This window comes from Lepisosteus oculatus, chromosome 2, assembly GCF_040954835.1.
Source record: "Lepisosteus oculatus isolate fLepOcu1 chromosome 2, fLepOcu1.hap2, whole genome shotgun sequence".
Lineage (NCBI taxonomy): Eukaryota > Metazoa > Chordata > Actinopteri > Semionotiformes > Lepisosteidae > Lepisosteus > Lepisosteus oculatus.
Genome location: NC_090697.1, coordinates 64,976,167 through 65,003,721, shown reverse-complemented (window position 1 = coordinate 65,003,721; position 27,555 = coordinate 64,976,167). Strand labels below are relative to the sequence as shown.

The 27,555-nt window shown below is 42.9% G+C and overlaps 1 protein-coding gene across 2 annotated transcripts in view; it reads left to right on the top strand.

Moving 5' to 3' along the window:
• The window catches only part of dock5 (dedicator of cytokinesis 5), a 76,229-nt gene that overhangs the window by 10,797 nt on the left and 37,877 nt on the right, over positions 1–27,555 (top strand). The window contains exons 2-17 of one of the 2 annotated variants that reach the window (XM_015343035.2): positions 8,887–8,970; positions 9,208–9,248; positions 9,931–9,986; positions 11,238–11,334; positions 13,368–13,516; positions 13,791–13,926; positions 14,980–15,137; positions 15,850–15,931; positions 16,113–16,242; positions 18,188–18,260; positions 18,958–19,037; positions 20,131–20,256; positions 23,867–23,991; positions 25,361–25,459; positions 25,886–25,958; positions 27,128–27,231. In XM_015343035.2, the coding sequence (XP_015198521.1) occupies positions 8,887–8,970; positions 9,208–9,248; positions 9,931–9,986; positions 11,238–11,334; positions 13,368–13,516; positions 13,791–13,926; positions 14,980–15,137; positions 15,850–15,931; positions 16,113–16,242; positions 18,188–18,260; positions 18,958–19,037; positions 20,131–20,256; positions 23,867–23,991; positions 25,361–25,459; positions 25,886–25,958; positions 27,128–27,231 (1,613 nt within the window). Of the gene's footprint in view, positions 1–8,886; positions 8,971–9,207; positions 9,249–9,930; positions 9,987–11,237; positions 11,335–13,367; positions 13,517–13,790; positions 13,927–14,979; positions 15,138–15,849; positions 15,932–16,112; positions 16,243–18,187; positions 18,261–18,894; positions 19,038–20,130; positions 20,257–23,866; positions 23,992–25,360; positions 25,460–25,885; positions 25,959–27,127; positions 27,232–27,555 lie in introns of both variants that reach the window. The other variant, XM_015343028.2, reaches the window with a different exon arrangement.

Below are 27,555 nucleotides of genomic sequence, written 5' to 3'. Positions count from 1 at the left end.
TGCCCAGTCTTTCCTTCTCAGACCATTTCTGGCGCAGTGGTAAATATTGTGAGCTCTTGCATGAGATCTGTGTCCAGAGCACACAAGGCCAGGCTGCACCAAATTCTGCTGTGTTGGTCTCTTTGTTTGATTTTGTGCAGTGTACAGCTCAAGGCTGTTCATTTTGTACCGCAAGGGCTCTGTGTGAGCCAGACTAATAATAGGTTTTATGGACTCCAGTCTCGCCAGAAATGATCATTAATGAGAAAGCACCCAGAGGAACTACTAACATTCCCAAATATTCTCCTAATTGCCATGTGCTGCCACACTGACTCTCTGCATGTAGTCTGCCTACCTCTGTGTCAGCCCTGCTCGTTTAAGCATGAAGTGGAGGGGTGTGCAAGCAAGCCAGAAAAGGTTTACTTCCTTCATTGCTAGGTAGTGCTGGTGTACAGCTCTCGTCTCACTTCAGGAAGTGGCTTTAGAAGGTGGCCGGTTTTTATTTTTACCACATTGAAGGGTCTAAAATGAGTTGATATTAAAATCATTTTAATAATATTGCAATTAATATTTATGTCAATCACAGTACATTTATAACTATGTAATTCATTATTAATTAAATAATGTTTAATATTCAAATCTGATTTTTTTTTGCCTTTTAGTTGTGATAACAACTAAGGCGCTTGCAAACTAATATTCTTATTGCTTCAAACAATCAGTAGATAGCAGAAATACAAGCGAGACATCCGGTTGGCAGTGCCATCCTGAGCGGTGGCACTGTGGCTAAGGATCTGCACCTGTGGTTAGAAGTTTGCCGGCTCAAATCCCACAGCCGGCAGAGGAATCCTACTCCGTTGGGCCCCTGAGCAAGGCCCTTAACCCCGACTGCTCCAGGGGCGACATATAAATGGCTGACCCTGTGCTCTGACCCCAGGCTTTTCTCTCCCTGTCTGTGTGGCTGTGTGTCTCACGGATAGCAAGCAGGGGTATGCGAAAAGACAAGTTCCTAATGCAAGAAATTGTATATGGCCAATAAAGTGATCTTATCTTATCTTAATCCTCATAAGACTCAATGACTGAGTTTTAGAGGCGGGTTTTAGAAACTGGTGTCTTGACTGCAGGGTCTCTTAAGAAGGGGCATGAATTTGTTTGAGCCCACCTGATCAGAAGATTGGGTTTTCAGTTTTGAGTCAGAGTAAAAACATAAATTGTAAATTGGCTACTTACGAAAAAGACTGAAGACCCAAGGGGAACCTGTGTGGTACAGCCTAAATGCATTTAAATCTGAGATCAGGAGGCACATTGTTACACATAGGGTTGTGGGAGTGTGGAACAGTCAACAAAGCCATGTTGCTGAAGCTGGATTCTTTAAAAAAACAGCTGGATAAGATCCTCAGATTGATTACTACTAAATATCAAATTGGCTAGTTGGACCAAAATGCCCTCCTCTGGTTTGTAACCGTTCTTATGTTTAGAAGATGAAGCAACCTTCGGATAGCAGATTTGCCAGAGGGCTCTGAACATAATGATTTGGTTGGATTCAACTGGACTGATTGAATATATGGAGACCACTCTTGTGAAGGCCACGACAAGCTTCATCTGTCTGTCAGGATTCTCCAGTGTGCACATTGGACATCTCTTGTTAAGTGAAGATGGACAATCGAACCCTGTTCACTTTTTGTTTTTGAGAAATGATCACTTTTAGGCACCTACACCATTGGATCTGACAGTGGTAGATCTATAGCTTGCTTAATATTGCATCAACCAAAGAATTAGACTTTCCTGGGCAGAACTAAATCACAGTTTGAACTGACGGTTGTCTTGCCTTCTAGGCTGGATTTCCTGTGGTACTCAAGGGGGAGATGCTATTCACGTGTCTGTCAGATTACCATGCCGGATTTCTGCAGATGTGTTTGAACTTGAACTGGGCCTTGGTAGACGACCCTTCCGCTCGTGGCGTTTGCTTCACAATTTCACACATCTCATCTTGGGATAATTCCATCATTTCCCAACATAAAGCCATGATTCATGGCCACGGGATCGTGCCGCCCGGGATGCAGCAGTTTGAATTTTTGGGGTCTCTGGGTAGAAACTTGGACAGGGATACCATTGAGGTAGGAGGAGCTGATGTGGGGTGGGTTTGTTTTTTTTTTTTTGTGCTTTTGTGTTTGGAAAATACATTTCATTGCAGTAAAGTAAATCAATTACAATACCTAATTTTAAAAGATTTATATTTTTAGATACAAGAATGCCTGTAATTTAACTTTAAAATCAGTTAAATTAAGTGCTAGTGCCTGTGGAAATTGCTGTCCATATTCTTAGGGAATGTTAGACCAGCAGTAATGGATTTGTAAACGCAGGTTTTTCCTCTTTTGTGCGTTGTTGTATTTTCTGTTAAAGTCCTGACTTCGCCTGACAAGTCTGTTCGCACAAGACTTGTGCAATCAGGCTTCTTCAAGAGAAATCCGGGGCTCCCCCCACCCATTCACCATCTCTTATCATTCTATTCTGCTGATTTTGGCAATTATGAAGCCCAGTTCAAGAGCTACCAGGCTTTTTATTTACACATTACTTGTAATTATGGTTTGACTCTCCGAATGTACACTGTGTACTTTCAAGGGCCTGCTGGAGTTCCTGGAGATGCAGTATCCCAGTATCCCAGCTGTTGTGGTTGACGTCATTGCTAATACACTTTAAAGAGGGATTACGGACTTTCTACCACAAAGTGAAACTATTTCCACATGCTGTGACTGAAATCAATAAGGACCGCAATCTTTCAAGCGCAGAGAAAAGGTCAGATGCTGAACATAGGTTTTGCTTTCAGTTTATGTGACCTTGAAAGACAATCTTTATGTTTCAGCCAAGCAGCAAAAGTGGTTCTTCGTTGCTGTTGATTTGTTCTTTTTGTCTAAATAAAATTCATCCAGTGCCTTGAGTACACATAATATTTTTTTTTCCTTCTCTGTGCCAGATCTGTGCTGTTTCCTCCCAGTTTGGCATTTATCAACTTTTACAGTACTAAGATGACGATCTGGCTTGTAGTCGTTTGGTTACCACAGACAAAGACAATTTTACAGCCCCTTTAAAATGAAACAGTTGAGTGCTGATTTGCACCTTTTGATAAATTGATATCACTGTTTAATTATCAGCTACCCACTGTTCCTGCCAGAGGTCAAACTGACTAAACATCGGGTCAGCTTTGCAGATGTAACTGCGAGACAATACAACATAAGGCACTAGCTCGGAAGATATGAAGAATTCATGTAAAATAAAGGCAAACGTTTTAAAAGAATCCAGTTCATTAAATGCTGCCTTTTTTATAGGAAACATATCAAGCTCATTCAGCTGACATGGGAGTTCAGGAGCTGGAGGGTATGTGCCGGCTGGATGTTTGGCACCAGTGCGAGCCGTTCGACTTTTATTGGATTTTTGTTTGAAAACGTGTTTTGCACGCTGCAGACATCACTGGCAACGGCAGGACAATGCGAAACATGCCAAAAATGTGCGAGGCGTCAGCCTCTGTGCACACCGCCCCGAGCCCTGGATTCCTTTCCCGTCTCCTGTCGGAGCCTGAACGACGATTATGTGGGGGAAAAATAAAATCCACATCTTGGTCTCCATCCTTGCTTTTGCCTCCCCTGTCACACGTCCTCAGGTGGTGATTTCGATGGATTTAGCCCACGTGCGGTGGCAGGACGCGCTCATCAGTAAACATCATCTTGAAGGGCAGTAGTCCTGGCCCGCGTTGTCAGCAATGTTGGAGTGGCACTTAATCTTCTCGTCTGCAGGGTGTGACGTTGGAGTCCGTGGAGATCCTGAGGGGGCCTGTGCAGTCTCTTGACCCCCATTGAGTTTGCAGACGCGGAAGCAGGGGGAGGCGGAAGTCGGCTCCAGAATTGGCGTGGATTGGGACACGATGTGATTCATGTGTGGGGCACCTTGTAGGATAAATGGGTTTGGCTGATTGACCCCCCTGAAGCTGCAGAGAGCGTTTCGTTGGAAACTAAATCTAAAGAAAAACGAGCGAAGGTTAAGTGGCGACGTGCATATCCCTAAAAGCTTTGCTGAATTACAGAGGAAAAATCTGGAGTCAGGTTTAGAATATTCTGTCCCCCTGCAGGAATGCTAGGAATGTCAGTATTTGTCTGGGACTCAAACTGATGTCCGTTTTTTAATTATATTCCAGCCTTGACATGAAAACACGCACAGCTGATGGCCTTCAATAACTGTTTCAACTTGAAAGAGCTGAATGGTCTAGAACAGGGGATAACAGCCCTGGTGCTGGGGCTGGGGTGGGTTGGGGGATTACCTCTGTTTCTTCTGGTTTTTGTTTGTAATCGAAGGCTGATTGATTCCAACTTCCCGTTTCAGTCACACTTTTAAATTTGCTCTCAGCTCTTAAAACGCTGACTGGATTGTGTCATTGGTATCAACCCTGGATCTGTTTCTCCCCTCACCGAGCTGAAATGACACTTACTGAGCCTCTGGGGTTTTCCAGCTCACTTGCTGCACCAGCAGGACCGGATTTTGGTGTTCCTAGGCCCTAGACACTTTCACTCCGAAATGTGCTAAAAAGAGGGGTAAACGCCAATTGAATTTCGTCAATTAACATGAGGCACTTCAAACTATTATAATGCTAAACCACACGATCGATGGAGCGAGTCGAGTGACCATCACTTCGATACTTCTAGGTTCTAGAACAGCCGCTGCATAGCGTCTGATTATTGATTTGGGGCACCTAGAGTCGATGGCAAGCATGTTGTTTCAGCTCATTTTTAGTAAGTCACTAGTGTTTCCCTCCTTCGTAAGTCCTAAAAAATTGATAGGCCCTAGGCACTGTGCCTACAGTGCGAAATGAGAAATCCAGCACTGTGCACCAGACTGAATGAGAGTCATGAGGACAGCCACCGGTCACCTGTCCTCCTGGCCTGGAGCAGCAGTGATGCCCACCGCTGCTGCCTTTCATGTGAGATGTGTGCTTTCTGATTGTGTAGAGGCTGTCACCCTCTGTGTGTTTACTGAAACTTTGGGGTGTTTCCTCATGTGTTTGAGGGCCATTGCTGTGATTTCAGCTGGAAGGAAACGCTTTACCATTCAGTTTGTGTTAGTAAATGAAGCAAGAAAATGAGGCCCTTAGAAGATGAAAGCAGTCAATTATTTTACTTTGTACTGTATATGTTGTTTTTGCAAGTCATGGCCAGTGAGAAATGATCAATTAAAATGATGACAGAAAGATGTAATCAATATCAAAAAGCCGTCCAATTTAAAAAATAAAATAAAATGAGGCCCTTTATCCGTGTCTCGGATTCATTCAAACGCTGAAAGATGGTTAGAGAGGTGAAGGGGTTCTCTTGAAGGGAGCGAGTAAGAATCTGTGCACAACAATGGTTCTAAGAGAGGAATGGTATTCTTCATGCACCTCGAGAAGCCAAGCCAGTCGAAGCCTGCAGCCAGCTCCCGCTTTTGGCAGCTGGAACGGCGAGCGACAGGCCCGGACAGGACCCTCTTTGCTGCAGCTGGGGCAGGGAGCAGGAGGGGTGTGTGTGTGCAGGCAGACAGGCAACCACAGTGGCAGACTTGCCCAGTCTTCCAGAGCCTGGCCAGGGGGCGTGGGCCGAGCCTCCCAGCCTGCGAGGGGGAGAGGTGTAGGCCTGGCTGCCACTGAATATCTAGTCAACTAGCTCTGTTGAGTCTAATATTTCCTTTACCCCAAAAATATTGGTGTGTGTGTGTGTGTAGGGTTGGAAATGGGCACTTCAGACCTTTAACAGAGGAGAACCAGGTTGCTGCTGTAAGTGGTGGACCAGTAAGAGGCGCTCTTCTCTCTGGGCCAGAATTGACAAATACTGATGTCCTAGTAAGATGACAGGAGACACCATGCTATAGAGCGTGCCATCCTATGGCTGAGACTTACCAAAGTTCTGCTACTTGGACATTATAGATCCCAGGGGACTGTTTGTATGATCAGGGGTGTTAATCCCAGTGGGATCTGCTCATACACCTCAAGCAATAACGTAATACGCATGCAACACTTACTATCAAAAGACATTTATTAAACTGTCCATGCATACATGTTTCTAGAAAAATAAAATTGATGGCTTTTTGCTATTATAGTCGTTATTTTGACTAATTGATCATTCGTCACACAAGAGTGATTTTGATGCATAAGTATTGTATCACCTCGTAAGTGAGAGACTTAATTGGGCACATGGAATGAGGTGAATCAGTCTGTTAAATGTTAAAAAGTAAAGGAACTAATGTTCTCCACTTATCAAAAGGACAAGCCCTTTGCACTGTCAGTATATGAGAGGGTAACCAGTCAGTGCTCCATTGCTCTCTGGCAGGATGAACACGGCCTGTCAGTGATGGACAGTGATCTGGCAGGTCAATGGGGAGTTTTGAGTATGTTGGTCTGGTAGCTAGAGATTCCACTTTTCGTGACTGATGGCAACCTGACTGCTCAGTGCTCCAGAAATCAAGTCCTGGGTCCTTCCTGCCAGGAGAACATTCCAGCTGGACAGCACATGTCCCTCATGCTGCTCGGGCAATAACAGCTCTTTTGCCAGATGTTGGATAGATGGATGCCCTCACAATAGTTGAGCCCCTTTTGAGCTGAAATAGCGTGTCGCATCTATGAATCAGAGACCAGTAAACTGGTACATGATTATTACATATCTAATAATGAGTGAGACAAAATCTCACAAGGCAATGGGGCTTCACAGATGTTGCCTTACTGATGATGAGCTTGTATTGATTTCAGCGGTGGTCACACACAGTTACCAGCCTGTGACTTTAGATTCCCCGTTCATCATCCTAGGTGAGAACCAGTGTAAATCGGCATAATTAAGTGACATTTCTGTAACAGATGTGACACAAGCCATTTAGCCGATGGTAAAGTCTGAATTTGTTGCAGGTAAAAATTAGTTTCTTTTGGTGCTCGGTATAGTTACAGTATGTTTTTCCAGCTGCTTAAAAAATCCACTTCTGTACCTCACAGGCACGTGAACTCGTCCTAACAAAAGCTTTACCTGTAGAGCAGCAAACAACAATAGGATTTAAACACCAGAGAACTGGGATAATAATGAAACGAGAGGCAGAACTGTGGACACAAAAGATTCCTAGTGCCTCGTGCTGTTTGATCTTCTTTGGCAGAGCGAAATGAGAGAAAAAAAAACAAATGAGACAGAAAAATGGATCTTTTAAGTACTGTGGCGTTGAAAGCGCTCTAGTAAAAGCCTAGCTTCCTCCAAATCAGAAATTGTTGAGTCAGGAAAGAAGCAATGGCCGGGTTCAGTGTCATCTCCTGCTGTTCACATTGGTTCTGGCATAGTCATAGTCTCATAGTCAGTCTGCAAGCTTGAAGGCACAAGGAAATAATAATAAGGGATGATCTCTGCCATTGGTGTATTTCTTTCTTCCTTGATGCGTGTTTTTTTCTACAATAAGCTGCTGAGTCAAGTCCATCTGTCCTTCATCTATCTGAGCCCACTGTGGCTTCGGCTTGGGCGATCTCCCTCACGGCTGGCTAATGATACAGCCCGGCACGGTTTGTTTTGTTTTTGAACGATTTTTTTTCTCCCATTTTTATAGCCAATGCCTGAGAAAAGAAGACAGAATGATTTTTTTTTCTCCTGACAGCAGCACTTCAATTACAGCGAACCAGTTGTTGGTTTTATTTTCTTAGTGAAAACACATTGTAAGAGCAACAAAACCACATCAGCGGACTTAAACACTGAGTGACTGAGGGGTGTGTGTGCGGGGCGGAGGGGTGTTAAAATGTCCTTTCAAGTTTACTAAGAGGAGATTGCTGTAATCTTTCAGTTTATGAAGCAATACCGTGCGCAATGTAAATCAAGCTTTTTGTGAAAGATTTTTTTTTACCACTGGACCATATTTTGCAAAGGTTGCTCTCTTCTATACTCTATCATTTTTCCAAACGTCCCTTATCTCACTTTCTGTCACCCTTCCCTTTCTCACCTCTGTGCTCTCTTTCTCATGCTGCCACCTCCCTCCAATATCCTTCTTCCTACAATCCAGCTCATTTCAATTCAGAGCTTTATTGGCATGACTGCTGAATTACAGTGTTGCCAAATCATATACAATTAACACAACATCTACAAACATTTACAGTGCAAACACATCATAGGATGTTTACATACAACACATAGAAAACTATTGGGAGACAGACTCACTGCTCCTCAGGCTCTGACAGGAGATCACATACTGTGCCGCCACATACTGTGCCCAATAGGATTGGGAGCTGCTCTGATTCTGGGAGGTGTGGGAATTCTGGGATTAGGTTAGTTATTTTAGAGAAAAAGGTTCGTCCAATCCCGGAGTATTTCTCATACTATAGCAGAGTGTGCATCTATATCTCTGTTTCTCCCCGCTGGCAGTGGGACCACAGCCTGTCCTCTCTGGGCAGCCAGGTCTGTCTGTGTCGCCCAGTTTCATTGGCCAGATTGTGGTCACCGAGCCTGTACTTCATTAGGGTCTTTTTCTCCTTACTGTTTCTTACCTTTGTCAGATATTCAGCTAGTGTGTATTGTCTGTTTAGAATACTGTAGCATTATACAGTATACAATGTATACTATAGCAGTAGTTTGTGTTGTGCTTCTGTATCTGTATTCCAGTGGGTTCCCGTGGGTGCTGTGCTTGTGTTGTGATTTGGTTAATATTGATTAATGTTGTTTTAGCTGTGCTGTCCTTAGGCTGGTTAGTGTCGGTGAGCTTCAGGACCAGCTTGGCTCAGCAGGGCCCTGTGGTGGTGCAAATTCTGGTCACTGTTTCTCAGGTGTAACCAGTATTTGATTGCTCTCTTTTGTATCCAGATTTGTCATGGGTATTGGCCTAATTCATTCTAGTTAGAATCACTCACCACCCTCTCTCTCCTTCTGCTCCCTACAGTCATCTACAACTACAATGCCAAGGTGGAGCATGGACTTAGCCTGCAAGTGGGCGACTCAGTTCACATCCTGGAGACCTTTGAAGGTGAGGGCGCAGAGAAATCCATACCTTCCAAGCAAAGGGAAAGCCATGGTTTATTGAGATGACCTGAAAACTTTCCTCTTGCTGTGGACTCAGATTTGTTATAAACACTGGACATAATCTCGTGTTTCTTCCCATCTTCTTCTCTATCACTTCTTCATTTTAATTGCATACACCTCTTTATCCCTCTCCCTCCATCCTACTGCTCCTCTCTTCACCCTCTGTCTCTTGTTCACACAGGGTGGTACAGAGGCTACACACTGCGGGACAAATCGAAAAAGGTATATTCTGTTTTGCTTTTTTGGTTCCCTCCAGCTCCCACCTTCCCCTGACTGTCATGTCGTCAGAATGTCTTTTGCTTCTGGCAGCTGCTCCGAGAATGCTTTGTGCTTGTTGCTGGTAAGCTTTTGTAGGCCAACATACATGTTGGACAGGTTAAAAAAATCTGCAGTTGAATCTTCTTGTTGGCTACACCAGTAAAGGGTTTTTCTTAGAGCACAAGGTAATCACTTTGGTTCTGATGTCAGGGTGGGATTAGTGGCCTAGGGCTGTCTTGGCGTTCCAGCAAACAGGAACTCTCCTGCAGGATGCTGGAGAGCCTGTAAGGTTTCCAAGGTGTAACATGACGAGCGGCTTAGCAGGTGAGCGTGTTAGAGGAGAATGTCTCTGTGTCTCATTCACTCCCAAGTAATACTAGGAGTTACAGCCTGTGGACTGAGTCATACATAATGATTAATGAATCAGAAATTGAGTGGATAAAACGTATTAATTGTCAATTTCAGATTTTAAAAAAATGTGTGCTTGCTCATGCTAGCCCCTGCTTTGAATCGTATGGATGACTCCTTATGGTTAAACAGCAGGAGAGTTTAAACTGGTCCTTGCAAGGAAAGTTTGAATTGTTTCCTTCCGCTAAAAGGAATGAATCTAGATTTCTGACATGACTTCCTGTGATTTCCTCCATAGGGCATTTTCCCAGCTTCCTACATTCACCTGAAGGAGGCTAAAGTAGAGGGAACAGGGTAAGATTTAATTTCAGGAGGCCTGGTCTGACTCTAATGGGATCTCAGAGGGTCATGCCATTTCAGCTCTCTTTCCTCACAGAGTCGTGTTTTGGCTTAAGTGAGTGAGTGTGTCTAATCAACATGAGCCGCTGATTGAATACGCCTACAGACTCCTCTGCAGGACAAATGTTGCAGTATACTGCTATACTTATAGAGAATCTCAAGTAAAAACTACAGCCTTCCCATCTTGAACTGTAGCAGTGAACCTGCAGGAACTTAAAGAAAAACACAACTGTTGAAAACCTAAGAACTGATGAGCATCTTATAATGAGCAGAGATGTCCTTTAGTCCTGTGGGTGTGAGTTAGTCCTAATTATGATCTAAATGAGTCATCAAGGATCCCAGTGCTTGGGACCTGGTGACTTATTTTGCAAAAGCGTACTCCCAGCCTTAACAGCAGCAGATTTATACAGAATCTGCTGGTTTTCCTTCTGATTTCCCTCCCCTGAGGGCTGCAGTTTTAGCGACAGGCTTTACCTTTATGTGAAAAGTAAGGGTGATGTTGAGAAAATAGTTAACTAAGACTGAAGTATCAAGAATTGAATCTGACATTTTTATTTAGTATTAAGTATACCATCTGGGAAATAACAGATGTGTCTGAAATTTTTTGAAGAAGAAATAAGGTTTTTTAGAGAAGAAAGGAGCCCCACAATATGTTTGGTCCAGTTTTTTGGCACACTCCGTTTTCCATCTCTCCTATCTGATTTTAATATAGGAAGAAAGTACAGGGTATAACAGGCTGCCAGGATTGTGCTGGTTATTTCTGGCATCACATCCCCGCTCCCTGTAAGGCTGAAATGAAGAATATTATGTAATTATGCTGCTTGAGTTTCTCATATAAGTTACTGTTAGTTGTTGACAAAAATAGATGCTTTAACTATTATTTCCTTGTTATGGCAAATTCTTAAATAAATGTTGCAAATATTAGATATAAACAGGAGCAAGGCATTTAAGCAAAATAAAAGAAGAAAAAAGTGTAAGGTTCTGTCTGGTGACTCTATTTTGAAACTTGGCAAGTTAAATGCTGAAAATGGAAAAGAAACAGTTTCATGGATCATTTAATATTTGCAATATATTTAAAATATGCAGAAGTTTCAATGTTTTTGATGTTTGGGATTTTCCGTGCCCTGTCTGTAGTCCTCCTCCTTCACCATAGACATTTTTGCCTTTGTCTCTTGACACTTTGCTACTCTCTAATGGCCCCTCCAGACAGCAGGAGACAGTGATACCTGCCGATGTCCCCTTGGTACATGAGCTGGGTGCCACCCTGAGGGAATGGGCACAGATTTGGCACAAGCTCTATGTGGTGAGTATTTGTTGTGACATACATTTCCTACTCACACAGTACAGACCATAATACAAATAAAGTAGGTCCTGGGTTGAAACCAGTTTTTATTCCATATGGAATAACCAGATGTTCCCAAAATCCACACATAACAGCTGTCTGTTTGTTAGTGGCTTAATGTGCCCGATCAATGGAAAGCCATCAAGACTTTGGGGGTTTGTGGTTAGTGGACAGGCCAATGCATAATACTGTTATAAATGGAGATGGGAAGACATGCTCCTTTGGGAAGAGTAAAATTCAAACCTGTATGTCCAGAAGAGACAAAGACAGCTGCTTAGATGGATTGGCCACCCTGACCATTATAAATAGACGTATCGGAAATGTACACCAGATCAGATGTGTTATTCTAAAGGATTTTTATTTTTCTTACTCGACACAGTTGCTTTATGGTGACTTTAAACTTTGCCTTAGAAGCAGAAATTAATTTAAAATGCTGGCTTGACCACAAGTAAAATGTTGATGGTCACTTCTGCATTCCCTCCCTTGACATAACTGGGTCCCCCATATTTATGTGGGGGTCTCTACTGCCCCGGCCCAAGCTGCCATGGGGATGGGGGGGTAGTAGTGGCTTGGAATACAGCTGCTGATATAGCCAGTGTACTTCTGTCATTGGTATCATAGTTTGCAAATCCTTAGGCCAGCGGTACATGTTAAAGATTTATTCCCTTTTAGATTAATTTAAATTAATAGGAAAGTAAACAAAAAAAGAAGAAATGCTCAGGTTACCAGAGATAATCCAATAAACATGGCTTGCAAGCAACTGGGCATTCCCCATGTTTTTACAGATAAGAAGGAACAACCAGGAGCAGGTTTAATGATTATAAATAATGGCATAAAATGTCATGCTGTTAGTGTATCTGGCTGTAAAGCAAATTTTCTGTATCTATTGATAAAACTCAATAGGATTCATAGGAAAAGTTACAAATGAGAGGAGGCCATTCACCTTATCTACTCCATTTGGCTGTTAGTAGTTAATTGATCCAGGGATCTCATCCAGCTGTTTCTTGAAGCAATGAGCAAAGCAAAGCCAGCAGCCATATCACCCTGCAACTCACAACTGGCAACCCACTGAAGCTAAGCAGGTGTGAGCCTGGTCAGTACCTGGATGGGAGACCTCTTGGGAAAAACTAAGGTTGCTGCTGGAAGAGGTGTTAGTGGGGCCTGCAGTCCATGTAGTGACGGGGACACTATACTGTAAACAGGCGCCGTCCTTCAGATGAGACGTAAAACCGAGGTCCTGAATCTCTGTGGTCATTAAAATTCCCAGGGCGTTTCACGCAAAGAGTAGGGGTGTACCCCGGCGTCCTGGCCAAATTTCCCATCGGCCTTTATCAGTCATGGCCTTCTATAAATCTATAAATTGGCTTCATTACTTTGCTCTCCTCCCCACTGATCGCTGATGTGTGGTGAGCGTGAGCGTTCTGGCGCACTATGGCTGCCGTTACATCATCCAGGTGGGGCTGGGGCTGCACATTGGTGGTGGTGGAGGGGAGTCCCCATTACCTTTAAAAGCGCTTTGAGTGGAGTGTCCAGAAAAGAGCTATATAAGTGTAAGCAATTATTATTATAATGAGCATTAGTAAGGCTCAGAATTGATATCGGAGATCGTCCATCTATCCGTCAAAACGGAAGAAAAGAACTTTTTTTGAAAAACTCCTATTGTGTTTTATGAAACTGCTGAGCTTGTTGCTCAAAACAAAGTTAAAACATTGAAATTGACACCCAATGCATTGAACAGTGACATGAGCAAAATACCCTTGCCTAGGAGGTTTAAAAATGTTACGTGCCCTTTCCCCCTTGGAACATTCCTTCCTCCACCCACCCCCCCTCCCCTGCATCCCACATGAAAAGCAGCGGCTGGAAATAAAAAGATGTTCAGAAGAAAATAGGAGAGTTTTTTGTTTGGCAAGTCAGTTGAACCAAAACTGCAAGGTTTGCAGCCCTGACACCCCCTCATGTTTGTCAGGCTTGCATGTGCCTTTTGTCTTCGACAGAACAACAAGACCACGCTGTTCCGGCACGTGCAGCAGATGGCCTACAGCCTTATCGAGTACCGCTCCCAGATCGTGTCGGGGACGCTGCCCAAAGATGACCTGGTGGAACTCAAGAAGAAAGTGACCGCCAAGATCGACTACGGCAACCGGTGAGAGCTCCTACCAAGATCCTGTTAAAGACTTCCGTCCTCTGATTGCACTATTTTACTGTGGGACAAAGTCTGCCTTTATTCTGCACCAATTCTGGCTGCTTCCTCTTTTAGATCACTTGGTCTCTGCTTTGCATTTTATCTGGCCCTCTCTCTTCCTCTGATTCCTTTGCCCCTTTTTTTTTCTTTATTGCAATAATCAGTAGAGGACCTGCCAGTATATCTGGATATGGGAAGTCATCTAAGAGCCGCATGGATATGCCTTGTGTTGTAGGATCTTGGGGCTGGACCTTGTGGTTCGCGACGAGGTGGGGAACACGCTCGACCCAGAGTCAACCAGCACTGTCAGCCTGTTCCGCGCCCATGAGACGGCCTCGCGCAGCATTGATGACCGGATCCAGGAGGAGAAGGTGGGCACCTTCCACCACCATACCGGCCAATTCTGGGACATCTAGAATGCACCTTGTAGGCAGCAGCGTTAAAACCCTGTAGCTTCTCGTCAGATCTCAGAAGCTAAGCAAGGCAGGGAACATTCTGTCCTGTAGTAGTGGGATGGGAGACCTCCAAGAAAGGTTGTTGCTACAAATGGTTTGGGTGTCACCTACTGATCCATCTTCCCTTTGGAGCAGAATTTTCAAACTGCATACCCTGTGCTGTAGGAGGTGCAATTCACTGGATGAGATGTAAAACTTGGTCATTAAGCATCTTGGGACACATTTCTTAAGAGTAAGGGTGTCTTGACTAAATTCCACCTTAGGGTTACAAATCCAGCCTGCGTAAAGTCCCTTCTTATTTCAGTCGGTGAAGCAATTGTTTTCCACGCGATCTGCGGTGCAGTGGGGCTGCTGGCATGTAACAGATGCCACATATCACCCAGATGGGTGCTGCATTTTACAGGTGGCTGAAGTGGGTTCCCTCCTGTTTGTAAAGGGCCTACGGATGGCAGGTGCTATAACAAATGTTTTTCTAGATATATTTCCCACTTTTTAATTTTGAAATGTATTTATTTTCCAACATTTTTAGAGTCACTAGTTCTTAATCAGTTTGCCTCCGAGACCCATACTTGCCCAGAATTTTGCAGAGGTATTACAAATTCATCCAATGAAATGTGCTTTGTTTCTTTTCATTGTTACAATAGAGGTCTTTGCACGGGGACATCCAAATCTCCTCCATCTACTGAAATTTAGGAAGTCAAATGGTAAAAAAAAAAACTTTACAGGTGTCTGCTTCAGAAGGCTAAGATCCCCCAAATTCTCTTTAAGTTGGCAGTTTTATTTCTTAGTAATCAGTCTGAGAATCTGTTCCAACCTTTTCTAAAAGATCCCAGCTTCCAGAACAAAACAAATTATGTTCTTGTGCACCTGTGAGAGAATGTCCATGTGCAGCTTTATTCTTGTTGGGTAGGCTGTTCACAATGGTGCTGTGGAGATGCCATTGAAGAGTTCTCCGTCTCTCCTTCCCAGTCTCGGCTGCAGAACCTGGAAATGCGCCGCCAGTCCCTCTTCAGTGTGGTGCACACTTACAGCCTCTTCATGAACCTCAAGAACTTTGTCTGCAACATCGGGGAGGATGCTGAGCTGCTCATGTCACTGTACGACCCTGACCGGTCTGAGTTCATCAGGTCAGAGGTCATTCCGTACATCTTCTAATAGTACTGCAAACAGGGCGTCATGGTAGAACTGTCATTATCCCAGGATATAGTAACAGGCAGGGTGCGGACACCTCTTCTTCTGAAATGATTGGGCAATTGATTCTGTATCATGACTAAGGAAAGTGGTTTCAAACAGATGGCTCAAGGTGTGTTGCTTAAACATTTAGAATCATACTGCCATTAACAGAGATTACTACATGGACGTTGACTTTTCGTTTTAAAGTGAGGAATCACCAGCTATTCATCTTTTTATACCCCGATTCTAAACCGGTTTGGCACTGTTGTGACCATCTTATCTGTACAGAGAAGATTCAAGGTATACCCCCCAGTAACAGGGTTACCATGAGAAAAAGGAGAGGTATGGCAAGATGGAGTGACTCTGGCTAATTAATAAAAAAATAACATTAGCAAATCTCTGCAGCTTGCGGGCTATTGCTTGTTGAATCCTTGAATCACTTTAAGCCCAGATTTGAACAAGTGATTTCTGCATTTTGGGGCCCAAATTGTGTTCCAGACAGATTAACTCAGTTAGGAACCGAGGATTCATAAATAACTGCTGTACAGTTTCTTAGGCAGGTAAACTGGCAAACCATTACTGGGGCTAAAGAACCCTGAATGAAGGCTGCAATGAGTTATGTAAAATAGCAAAAAAAAATCATACAGTTACTTCCTTCTATTGCAGTGAGAACTTCCTGGTGCGCTGGGACAGTACTGGAATGCCCAAAGAGATCGAGAAGCTAAACAACCTGCCTGCACTCTTCACGGTAAAGAGCTCAACCCACCCCTTCCAGATGTACTGTAGTAGAAGATGATTTGCTCTGCTTTTCTCATGATATCCCTCTCTCCTTCCTAATTCTCTCACCCCCTCCCTCTTTTCACTCTCTCCTTCCCCTGGCTCCAACCCCCTCCCCTCTCTTAAATCTCCCTCTCTTTCCCTCCCATCAGGACCTGAGCAGCAGTGACCTGATCAGGCCGCGCGTCTTTCTGGTGTGTCAGATCATCCGCGTGGGCTGCATGGAGCTGAAGGAGGGCAAGAAGCACACAGGCGGGCTGCGGCGGCCCTTCGGTGTGGCAGGTGTGGTTCAAAGAAAGAGGCGATGCTCTGTCTGGCACTACAGTCCCCTCCAGTGCAAAGCAGTACAGTGCCACACTGCTACATACAAAACTGTGCTGTGTCATAGAGTTCAGTACAAAATCCATAAGGCTGGTATGACATTGTACCATGGAGTGGGACAGCATTGTCAGATCATGGATGATTCCTTTGAGAGGGTTGCTTATTTTAACACGGCAGGGTGGTGCGTCTCATTAGTGTTGGTTTCTATATAATTGTTTTCTTTGGGCATGAGCCCTTTTACATTTCTTGAACTACAAACAGCATCCTGCTATACTACTGAATGTGTCTATGAGTAATGAAGCTGTCGGCATGAAACTTAACAACCACTAATAGCCTTATTATCGAAAAGATAAGAAAGGTAGCAAACTAGAAGAGGTCTTTTGGACAATCTGGCCCATTTAGTATTCTGAGATTCTCATGTGCTCTTATTTTTTTTATAAAAGTAAGCGATTGTTATGTTTTCAATTGATATAGGATGTTTAGAACATCATGCCTTTTGATTTTTTTGTCTTTACTAAATAAAACTCTTTGGAAGAAATTGTGAGTAAAAATATATGTGTGAAATCTGTTCTTATCCTTAATCATATGAATATTCCAGGTTATGTCTTTTTGTCTAAATTGTGATAATTCTGGAACATCTGTGTTGATTTGAATGATACTTCATTCTCATTTCCCCTAGTGAAATGCTGAATAAGGATCTAATTGCGGTTGCTTGTAAATCAATGCAACAAATATCCTTTGTCCTCTATGAGTTTTATTGAACTTGTTTTATTCATAAAAGCATTAACTATTAAATGTTGTTAATAGTTTTGTTCGAGATTTTTCGAATTCCTTTATTCTACTCCAGTTCATTCTCAAGGCTCACAAAAGGCTACACCTTGTGTTTCCCTTACTAAAAGAATGAAAAGGTAATTAATTGCTCCCTGCCTCTCAGACAAGGATATCATTTCACAATAGTTGGGCAGGAAGCAATACTTTCTGCTGCCACCTGTTTGGAGATTAAATGAACCAGACCTAAGTGGAAAGTGGAAGGGGGGAGCTTGTTTCACTCATCTGTTTCTCTGTCGAGGGAGAAAGCAAAGCCCCGAGGCTAGACATATCATGGTTTCTCGACTTTGTAACGTAAGGCCAAGCTACTCAATTTCTGCATGTTTGATCCTTTGTTGTGCGTCACCTGATCCGTCTGAATGTGGGAGCAGATGTAGAGAGAGGATGCCTAGGCCATTCTAGGCAGGGAGGTGGCAGGTGTTTGCCCTGGCTTCATATCACTTGTGAGGGACTGGTCTATGTGGAGATCAGGACCTTGGAGCTGTGTGCTGAACCCTGCGATTGAAAGATTGAAGTCCCATACACAGGGAATCATGCACAACTATGTGTCATTGCAGGACATTGATCTGACGTCACTTCAAGTTGTTTTTTGACCAGTACCTAACATGGCTGGGCATCTTGTTACAGTAATGTTCCTATCTTGGTTCTTAAAGTCTTATCTCAGTATAATATTAAATATAATTTCCATTGGGGTGTTATTTTTGTTTTGGTGATCAAGAAGCAATTCATTGGAATTAACTTTATCAGTACCTCTTAGGATTTGCATACTACTATCACAGAAGGCCACAGTGTTCTCTGGTTTTTGTTCTATCTGAAGTCTGACTGACTTATTTGGATTATTCCTGATCTCCACTTATTGACTATTGAAGGTCAATATATTGGTATACCTGTATGTAGAGGTTTAAACCTTCTTCATTCCTGGGTGTCTAGTATCTTGCTCAGGATGACACAGTAAGCCAGTGGCTGAAACGTGCCTGTGTTCTGAACCTTATTAGAGAGACCACAGTTCCCACGGAGCAAGAGACGAACATTTTGGAGGTGATAATTTAGTGACCAGGGTTTTTTATTTTGTTTGCAGTGATGGACATCACGGACATTGCTCATGGGAAAGTGGACGATGAAGAGAAGCAGCATTTCATCCCTTTCCAGCAGTGAGTCCCTGTGCCCGGTGAAATGTCCTCAGACTGGAATGCTGGAGCCTAGGAATGGATTATGCCTGATTTTGAATGTAGTGGATACCTGTAAAGACTGCTACTTTGTAGCTATGCTTATGTAGGCTGTAAATAAGTTTCTACACATTGGGAACATACCAGAAAGTTTTGAGTTAGGTCTGGCCTAACCCATAAGATCTGTGTTTAGAATGATCTTGGATTGCTTTTCATTGAACTGTGTGACGGTAAGCCTACAGCCTACAGTAGTCAGAGGGCATGTTCAGTTTGACTGTAATGGTGAAGCAAGATTTGATAGGGTGGAGGATTAGGATGTGGACCAGCATGTTGCCTTAATGATGTCTTAATTATCTGTGAGGTACAGTGTGATTCCAGCCCTGCTCAGACTGCTCCCATGACCAACCTGCTTTGTACCAGAGAAATGTGTTTGTTGGCACGTTGTTCCAGTGGTTTGGCAGTATTTGCTCCTTCCTTTTTTCCCTCTCCCCGTCTGGCTCCCGCACTGTCATTACACTCTCTCTCCCACCTTCTTCCTTGCTCTTCTTCTCCCTGACTCTCTCTCTTACACTCCTTCTGTTTTTCTCTCTCTGTGCGCCTTGCTTTCGTTCTTTCCCAGGATTGCCATGGAGACCTATATCCGTCAGAGACAACTCATCATGTCCCCACTCATTCCCTCCAGAGTAATCGGGGAGAATGAGCCCCTGACCTCCGTCTTCAACAAGGTCATCGCCAGTCGAGATGTCAACCACAAGGGTCAAGGTGGGGAGTCTAATAAGTCAGATAGGATTGGAATTCCTACTGTCTGCAACTCCCTGCTCACAAACCTACTGCTTCACACCGTCAGGCACATGTTTCTCGTGCTTTCACCATGCTTTCTTGTGTACAGCCAGCATGGTGCTTTTCTGCATTGTACTAAGGTATTACTACAGTCTCATTTGGCGTTCCCCAGGGCTCTGGTCTTGGTCCCATTATATTGTCTGTGTGTTTCCACTGGGTCACAGTCATCCTAGATAAGGTATCAGTTCTAATTTCTCTGGTGATGGCTCCTACCTGATTTCTCTTTGCATAAAGCCTAAAATTAATCAAGCTTTATCTTCCTTGTCACACTGCTTAGATTGTTAAATTTGGATAAACAATTACCCAAATGTTTTTCAGCTGATTTTTGATTAAATTAGTGGTTCCACTCTACATATCAGCTCAGCATATGTGTCAGCTTTAGTTTGACTATTGTAGGCCGTGGAAACAGTCCAAGCACTCAGGTCAGGAATCTTGGTGTCAACATTAATCTGAGATTTGCATCTGAGGATAATCTTTGCAGTGTTATAAATGAGTCTTTTTTTTCCTTTGCGCATCATTGCTCATGTCTGTTCATATATCTCCTAGTTTGCTACAGGGAAGCTGATGCATGCTTATGTTTCTGCCAGGCTTGGTGGTTGGAATTCAATGCTTGCTGGTGTATCCAAACATGTCGGTAACAAATTGAAATATGATCAGAACTCAGGTGCTTGGATCTAAGTTAAAACTACAATTCATAATTATCTTCTTTCCTATTTTAACTTCATTGCACTGGTTCTGTCTGGGATCTGTCATTCACTCAATGCCAAACCTTGTGAAACTGCTTTCTGTTTTGTTGCAGAAAGGCTGTGGAATGATCTCCCAGCCCACTTTAGAGCTTGCATGTCAGTCATCTCATTTAAATTCTTAAATCTTACTCTTAATTGTTTTTAATTCTTTAATTTATTGTATTAATAATGAACTTTTGGCTACGAAAACAACAGCAGTTAGAGAAATTGGTTAGAAATGTTCAAAAATTATAATTGGTGCTGATCTTTTTTCACATCTGTCCTTCCAGGGCTGTTTGTCACTCTGAAGCTTCTCCCAGGGGATTTGTCTCAGGTTCAGAAGGATTACCCCCATTTTGTGGATAGGACAACTGCCATAGTGAGGAAAATGGGCTTCCCTGAAATCATTCTTCCAGGTGGGCCCCACTGTCAGAGCTACAACGTTTAAAAATGAAGGTTAGAGGCCTCCAGAAGTGATTCCAGTTGTGCATGAGCATCTACAACCTGGAGATCCAGCTAGCTTTAAAATCCATGATGAGCCTTTTCGTCCTGAGATCGCAGCCATTTTTCAGCTATGCGATTCTATATCTTGATTCTATATCTACAGCTGTCAGAAACTGAAATAGAAACCTCCTAGAGCAGGGATCTGCAGCCCTGGCCCTGGAGAGCCCCAACACAGCTGTTTTTGTAGATCAGCATTAAGTTATCAATTTCCAAAGATGTGGAACAGTTCCATTTTCATCAATTCAACAGATAATTTGTTAAATGGTGTAATTTAGATATAATTTAGGTCTAAAATCTAATAACTCTTCGTCCCTCAAAGTCCAGCGTTCACTTATTTTTACTTGCTTGATTTCTCTATAGCTTGTAGGTGTTGCCAGTGTTTGAAAGCAGGCGACCTATAAGACTAATTGAATAGAGACCCCTGTCCTGGAGCACGATGATCACAAGTGATTCAGGCCCCTGATTCAAGGCCACATCCTCCAACAGGGATGGGCGATCTTGATCCTGGAGGGACCATGCGCCCTGCATGCTTCAGCCAGCTCTTAATATTTACCTAAAGAGACCAATTGAACAGCTTTTCTCAGCCCTTAGGTGCTGGTGTTCAGAGAGGATATATAAAATATATTCCTGTCCCCTATTCATGCAAAAAAACAGGTTACTGTATAACGTCTCCTTTTGTCTGCCATTTTATAATAATAATAATAATAATAATAATAATAATAATAAACTTTATTTTATATAGCACCTTTAAAGGTGGCTTCTCTAAGCGCTTTACAGAATGACAACAACAATAAATAAAAATAATACACAAGATAAAACACAATTGAAATATATAGAGGAGACCGTGGATGGTGGTACTAAGAAAAGCAGAGGGGTGAAGAATGGAACCAGTTAACTAAAGGCTCTTCTAAAGAAGAAGGTTTTGAGTCTGGATTTGAAGGAGTTTAGAGAAGGTGACTCTCTGATATCCTTGGGGAGAGAGTTCAAGAGCTTGGGGGCATAACAGAGAAGGCCCTGTCACCCATACAATGTAGGTGGGCTTGGGGGACAGTTAAGAGACTAGAATTAGAAGAGCGAAGGTTGCGAGGTGAGAAGTAGGGTGATAATAGTTCAGACAGGTACTGTGGTGCCAAGCCATGCAGAGCCTTATAGGTGAGCATGAGGATTTTAAAGTCCACACGGAATTTGACAGAAAGCCAGTGCAAGGACTCCAGGATAGGAGTAATGTGATCACTTGCACTAGACCTGGTCAGCACTCTGGCTGCTGAATTTTGGACATACTGCAGTTTGTTCAAAGTAGATTTAGATACCCCAGCGATTAGAGCATTACAGTAGTCAATTTGAGAGAACACAAATGCATTGATCAGCTTAGTGATAGCATAGGGCGTAGTCAAGCGATATTTCTGAGGTGAAAAAAAGGATGTTTTGACAATATGCTGCACATGTGGGTTGAATGTTAAGCCAGAATCAAATATCACCCCAAGGTTTTTCAGTTTAGACTGAAGCTTGAGTACAGAACCATCTACAGTGCCTTGCGAAAGTATTCGGCCCCCTTGAACTTTTCAACCTTTTGCCACATTTCAGGCTTCAAACATAAAGATATAAATTTTTTATTTTATGTGAAGAATCACCAACAAGTGGGACACAATTGTGAAGTGGAATGAAATCTATTGGATTTTTGAAACTTTTTTAACTAATAAAAAAATGAAAAGTGGGGCGTGCAAAATTATTCGGCCCCTTTACTTTCAGTGCAGCAAACTCACTCCAGAAGTTCAGCGAGGATCTCTGAATGATCCAATGTTGTCCTAAATGACTGATGGTGATAAATAGAATCCACCTGTGTGTAATCAAGTCTCTGTATAAATGCACCTGCTCTGTGATAGTCTCAAGGTTCTGTTGAAAGTGCAGAGAGCATCATGAAGACCAAGGAACACAAAAGGCAGGTCCGTAATACTGTTGTGGAGAAGTTTAAAGCCGGATTTGGATACAAAAAGATTTCCCAAGCTTCAAACATCCCAAGGAGCACTGTGCAAGCGATCATCTTGAAATGGAAGGAGTATCAGACCACTGCAAATCTACCAAGACCTGGCCGTCCCTCTAAACTTTCAGCTCAGACAAGGAGAAGAGTGATCAGAGATGCAGCCAAGAGGCCCATGATCACTCTGGATGAACTGCAGAGAACTACAGCTGAGGTGGGAGAGTCTGTCCATAGGACAACAATCAGTCTTACACTGCACAAATCTGGCCTTTATGGAAGAGTGGCAAGAAGAAAGCCATTTCTCAAAGATATCCATAAAAAGTCTCGTCTAAAGTTTGCCACAAGCCACCTGGGAGACACCCCAAACATGTGGAAGAAGGTGCTCTGGTCAGATGAAACCAAAATCGAACTTTTTGGCCACAATGCAAAACGATATGTTTGGCGTAAAAGCAACACAGCTCATCACCCTCAACACACCATCCCCACTGTCAAACATGGTGGTGGCAGCATCATGGTTTGGGCCTGCTTTTCTTCAGCAGGGACAGGGAAGATGGTTAAAATTGAGGGGAAGATGGATGCAGCCAAATACAGGACCATTCTGGATGAAAACCTGTTGGAGTCTGCAAAAGACCTGAAACTGGGACGGAGATTTATCTTCCAACAAGACAATGATCCCAAACATACAGCAAAATCTACAAAGGAATGGTTCACAAATAAACGTATCCAGGTGTTTGAATGGCCAAGTCAAAGTCCAGACCTGAATCCAATCGAGAATCTGTGGAAAGAGCTGAAAACTGCTGTTCACAAACGCTCTCCATCCAACCTCACTGAGCTCGAGCTGTTTTGCAAGGAAGAATGGGCAAGAATTTCAGTCTCTCGATGTGCAAAACTGATAGAGACATACCCCAAGCGACTTGCAGCTGTAATCGCAGCAAAAGGTGGCTCTACAAAGTATTAACGCAAGGGGGCCGAATAATTTTGCACGCCCCACTTTTCATTTTTTTATTAGTTAAAAAAGTTTCAAAAATCCAATAGATTTCGTTCCACTTCACAATTGTGTCCCACTTGTTGGTGATTCTTCACATAAAAGAAAAAATTTATATCTTTATGTTTGAAGCCTGAAATGTGGCAAAAGGTTGAAAAGTTCAAGGGGGCCGAATACTTTCGCAAAGCACTGTACAGATAGGGTTACAGGATTGGCTTTACGAAGTTGATTGGGGGTGCCAATAAGCATGACTTCAGTCTTGTCACAGTTAAGATGAAGGAAATTTTGAGCCATCCAAGTTTTTATGTCAGAGATGCAATTAGATAGAATAGAGACAGTCACATCAGTGTCAGGTTTGGTATGGATGTACAGTATATTTGAGTGTCATCAGCATAGAAATGATAGCTGAGGCCATGTGATCTTAAAAGCTCACTTTATTAAAGCTCATTTTATTACTAGGCTGGTATTACACACTCGATCTCTATGTTAAGACTTTTTGTGTATTTTAAGATTTCATAAGGGGGGGCACAACCCAAAATGTTAACATTTGATATTCTAGGAAACGTGCGCAATGACATCTACGTGACACTGGTGCAGGGCGAGTTTGATCGGGGTAAGAAGAAGACACCCAAAAACGTGGAGGTGATAATGAGCGTGATGGATGAAGAAGGACTGCCCATGGAGGTGAACAGAAACCCTCTCCGTGAATGCTCTCGTCTTCTAGACCCCATTGTGTCTCCAGGACACTGCACAGTGAACCCCTTAATGTTTTTCATGACTGTAGAACAGGCCAGCCGTGCAAGCTTTATAGCCATGTTCAAGTATTGAACAACAATCACAACTAATTCAGCCCATGATTGGTTCATTGAAGGAGTCTGACAGCTGGGCTGGAGAATGTGAATCTGTCCTGGAGCAGAGTTGGGGATGAATCCTTAAGCTACAGTGTTTCCCATCACCCTGCTCACTCTTCCCGTTTTCTCACTTTCCCAAACAGACATGGACCCCTCTTCTTTTTCTGAACCCTAGATTCCAGGCTCCTTACGCAGAGTGTGATCAGATTTTGAATGTCTTTTTAATGTCTGCCTTATCTTTATAGACTAAAAAGAAAAAAGACACCTTAAATTAAGCTAATCCTCAGCTGACTTCTTGAATTAAGCTCCTTTGTGCCTTTTCAAATTACCTTCGAATATGTGAAAATGTATCCACATGTGTGAAGGAATTTAAATCTTGTAGTTCTTTTTCCTGCCCTTATCGGTAATACAGCAACTCTTGACACTTGTTTATTGCTGTCATAGTAGCTAGTTTATACAGTTTTAATAATATACACCTTTTTCAGGGTAAAGGGTTTAAACTCTTTTGGGGAAACTTAAAAAAAGTAATCCATTAAAGTAAAAATTACTTGTACAAAAGATTACTTTCATAATTTAGCAAAATAAAAGAATAAAAAGTCATCACGTAGTTCCTATGTTAAATTCTTAGGACCAATTTCTCCCTTTCTCATTTAAAAATGTTCTAGTTAAATTCTATAGTTATTATAGCAGTTAAACTTCTATCTGTAATGGATCACATTTTAAACGGCGTTTTCCTCAGCAATGGGTTAGAGTATTGTTTTATTGTTCTTTGATGCAGCTGTCAGTAAAAAACAACAATTTTCAACATTTTGCAGAGGTTACTTTGCAACCACAGCAGTTTGTTACTTGTCTGTAACCCATTGGCTATAAAAGGCAGAGCTTTAGGAGGCTGAGATATGGTCTCTGTCTGTAAATGGGTGCAGTGGGCTCAGCTGAGGAGGCTGCTGTGAAGTGTTGTGTGGTCAACGTGTGGTGCTTGATGCTGGACAGAGATCTGAATGTGAATTGGAAGAAGGTGTCCCTTTGATCCAGTGGTTTCATTCCAAATCAAACCAAACACACAGCATGTTAGAGAATGCGGGGAATTCTTTTGAAATCATAGCGTAAATCACATTTATGCAAAACGAGAGGAGGAAGCAGACGGTGAGCTGCTGCCAGCAGCTGTTAATCGGTGCTCAGATTTTCTCTTCCTTCTCCGACAGAAAGCCATTTTTCCTGGGGCTGGCTATGATGGAATTACGGAGTATAAGTCTGTCATTTACTACCAAGTCAAGCAGCCCTGCTGGAATGAGACCGTCAAGGTAGGCAGAAATCAGGATAAGCTCTGCATTCCATAAATGCCAAATTACTCATTTCATAATGAGGCTTGTTCACGGAGGAACTGTATGGATTTCTGTTGGTGACCACTTTTTTTTTTGTAAACACAATTTTGCATATGCAGTGTATACGTGTCCTGCACACATTGGGGCAGTTCTCACTCATACTACCCTAAGAATTGGTTGCTTGATTCTTCTGTAAGACTGAAGAGAAAATTAGAATGAAACTGGAAAAAGGATTTGTGGATTGAGGATCTGTATGCACAGCACTAGAACAGCAATAGAAATGTGAAGCTGTTCCCACTGATGTTGTAGCACTCATGCGTGTGATTCCTGATGTCTCTATCTATTGGGTGCAATTCTCCAGGCCAGTCCGACATCTCACATTGCTTCCCTGTTCTGGCCTCCCAGGTGGCTATTCCCATTGAAGATGTGTGCCGATGCCATCTGAGGCTGATGTTCCGGCACCGATCCTCACAGGACTGTGAGTTCCCTGCTCCCCTCCATCTCCCTCAGCAAGCTCAGGGTTGAACATGCAGGTTTTAACTCGCAGCAGGAACAAGAAGGGCTTCACTGTAGTGAATAAGAGGAAGTTCTAAACACAAAGTCTATGATTGTTACACCACAGTACTTTATTTAAACGGCTACAAAGGGTGGTGTGATGACTTACAAGCCAATTGGGTGGAGAGGACCAAAATAATATCGTAGGCAAAAACACAGTACACTCATCCCTCACTTGTCAAGCCCAATTCATTCTGTAAAATAAACTTGTTAGTGAAATTTTGCATAGCGAGAATTAAATTCACATTACATGCAAAAGCATGAGATATGGTTCCCAAGTCTAGAAAAACACATAATATAAGTTATTTTCTAGCTAGCTTAGTACTTCAGCATCAAATTCAGCACTCCTCCTCGTGTGTGGTAATCATACTCAACCTGTCCCTGTCCTACTGACACTAGGAACAGAAATCTTTGAACACTATCAGCTCTGTATGACGCGGACACAGTGAGCATGGAACAAACTAGAAATCCAAAGAAAACAAAAACATTTTCAATTCCTTAATCTTAAAGTCTTCCGCTAGTCTTTTGTTAAAGGAATTTAAGTGACAAGTGAATTCTCACCCAAACCAGAGCTGTGGCTCAGCCAGAGTAGAGGCTTGAGTCTCAATGTGATTGCTCAAGACCAAAAAAAACAAACAAGAGAGTGCTTTTCTGTATGGCAGCCTTCTCCTGTCTCAATAAGACACAGTGGCTTTCTTCTTTTGAACACAGAACGTCTTAACATCAGTGGGTTTTTGTCCTCTATGGATTGGATGGCTTTTTCAGAGGTTGTGTACAATGGCGATCATCTGGGGTTCAAATGACAATGAATTTGCACTAAAAGAGAGCTTATGAGAAGTGGTCTGGTGAGAGTGAAAATTGAGCTTGTATAGTGTACCTACATTCCCGTTTCTCAGGTCTTGAATGAGCAAAAACTCATAAATAGGTTGTTCCCTGAGCGCGGGGTGAGAGTAGTGTTGAAAACAGATGTTCTGCACGTGGTGAATGAAGTCAAGTGATCGCTGAGGATAACACACTGTCTAAATGCCCTGTGGGTCAGAGAGTCATCTAGAGGTGTGCAGATGTTGCCCTGACAGCATTTTCAATCTCCAGCAAGGGACAAGTCAGAGAAGCCGTTTGGCATGGCCTTCGTCAGACTGATGAAAGCAGACGGAACCACACTGCGAGATGGGAAGCACGACCTCATTGTGTATAAGGTGCAGTTCACTGATTAAAAACATGTTTTGCACGTTCTGTCACGCAGCTGCCAGGATCTGTTTTGACTTCCTTGTCGTTTTGCAGATTTTATTTTCTCACTATTTTTGATACGCAGAAGGCAGTCCTTTGCAGATTTCTTCTTTTTTTTTCCTAGAACGAAGAACGTCTGAGCACTGACAGTTACTGTCCTAACCCTATCTAAAGCGGAGTCATGCACCAGGAGAGTGCTTTCTGCCCAGTTGACGGGGGTTTTAACAGTGGCAGGGCAATCTTAGCTCAGTCAGGTGAATGAAAAGGATCAGAAGACAGAAGTCAAGTTTTCT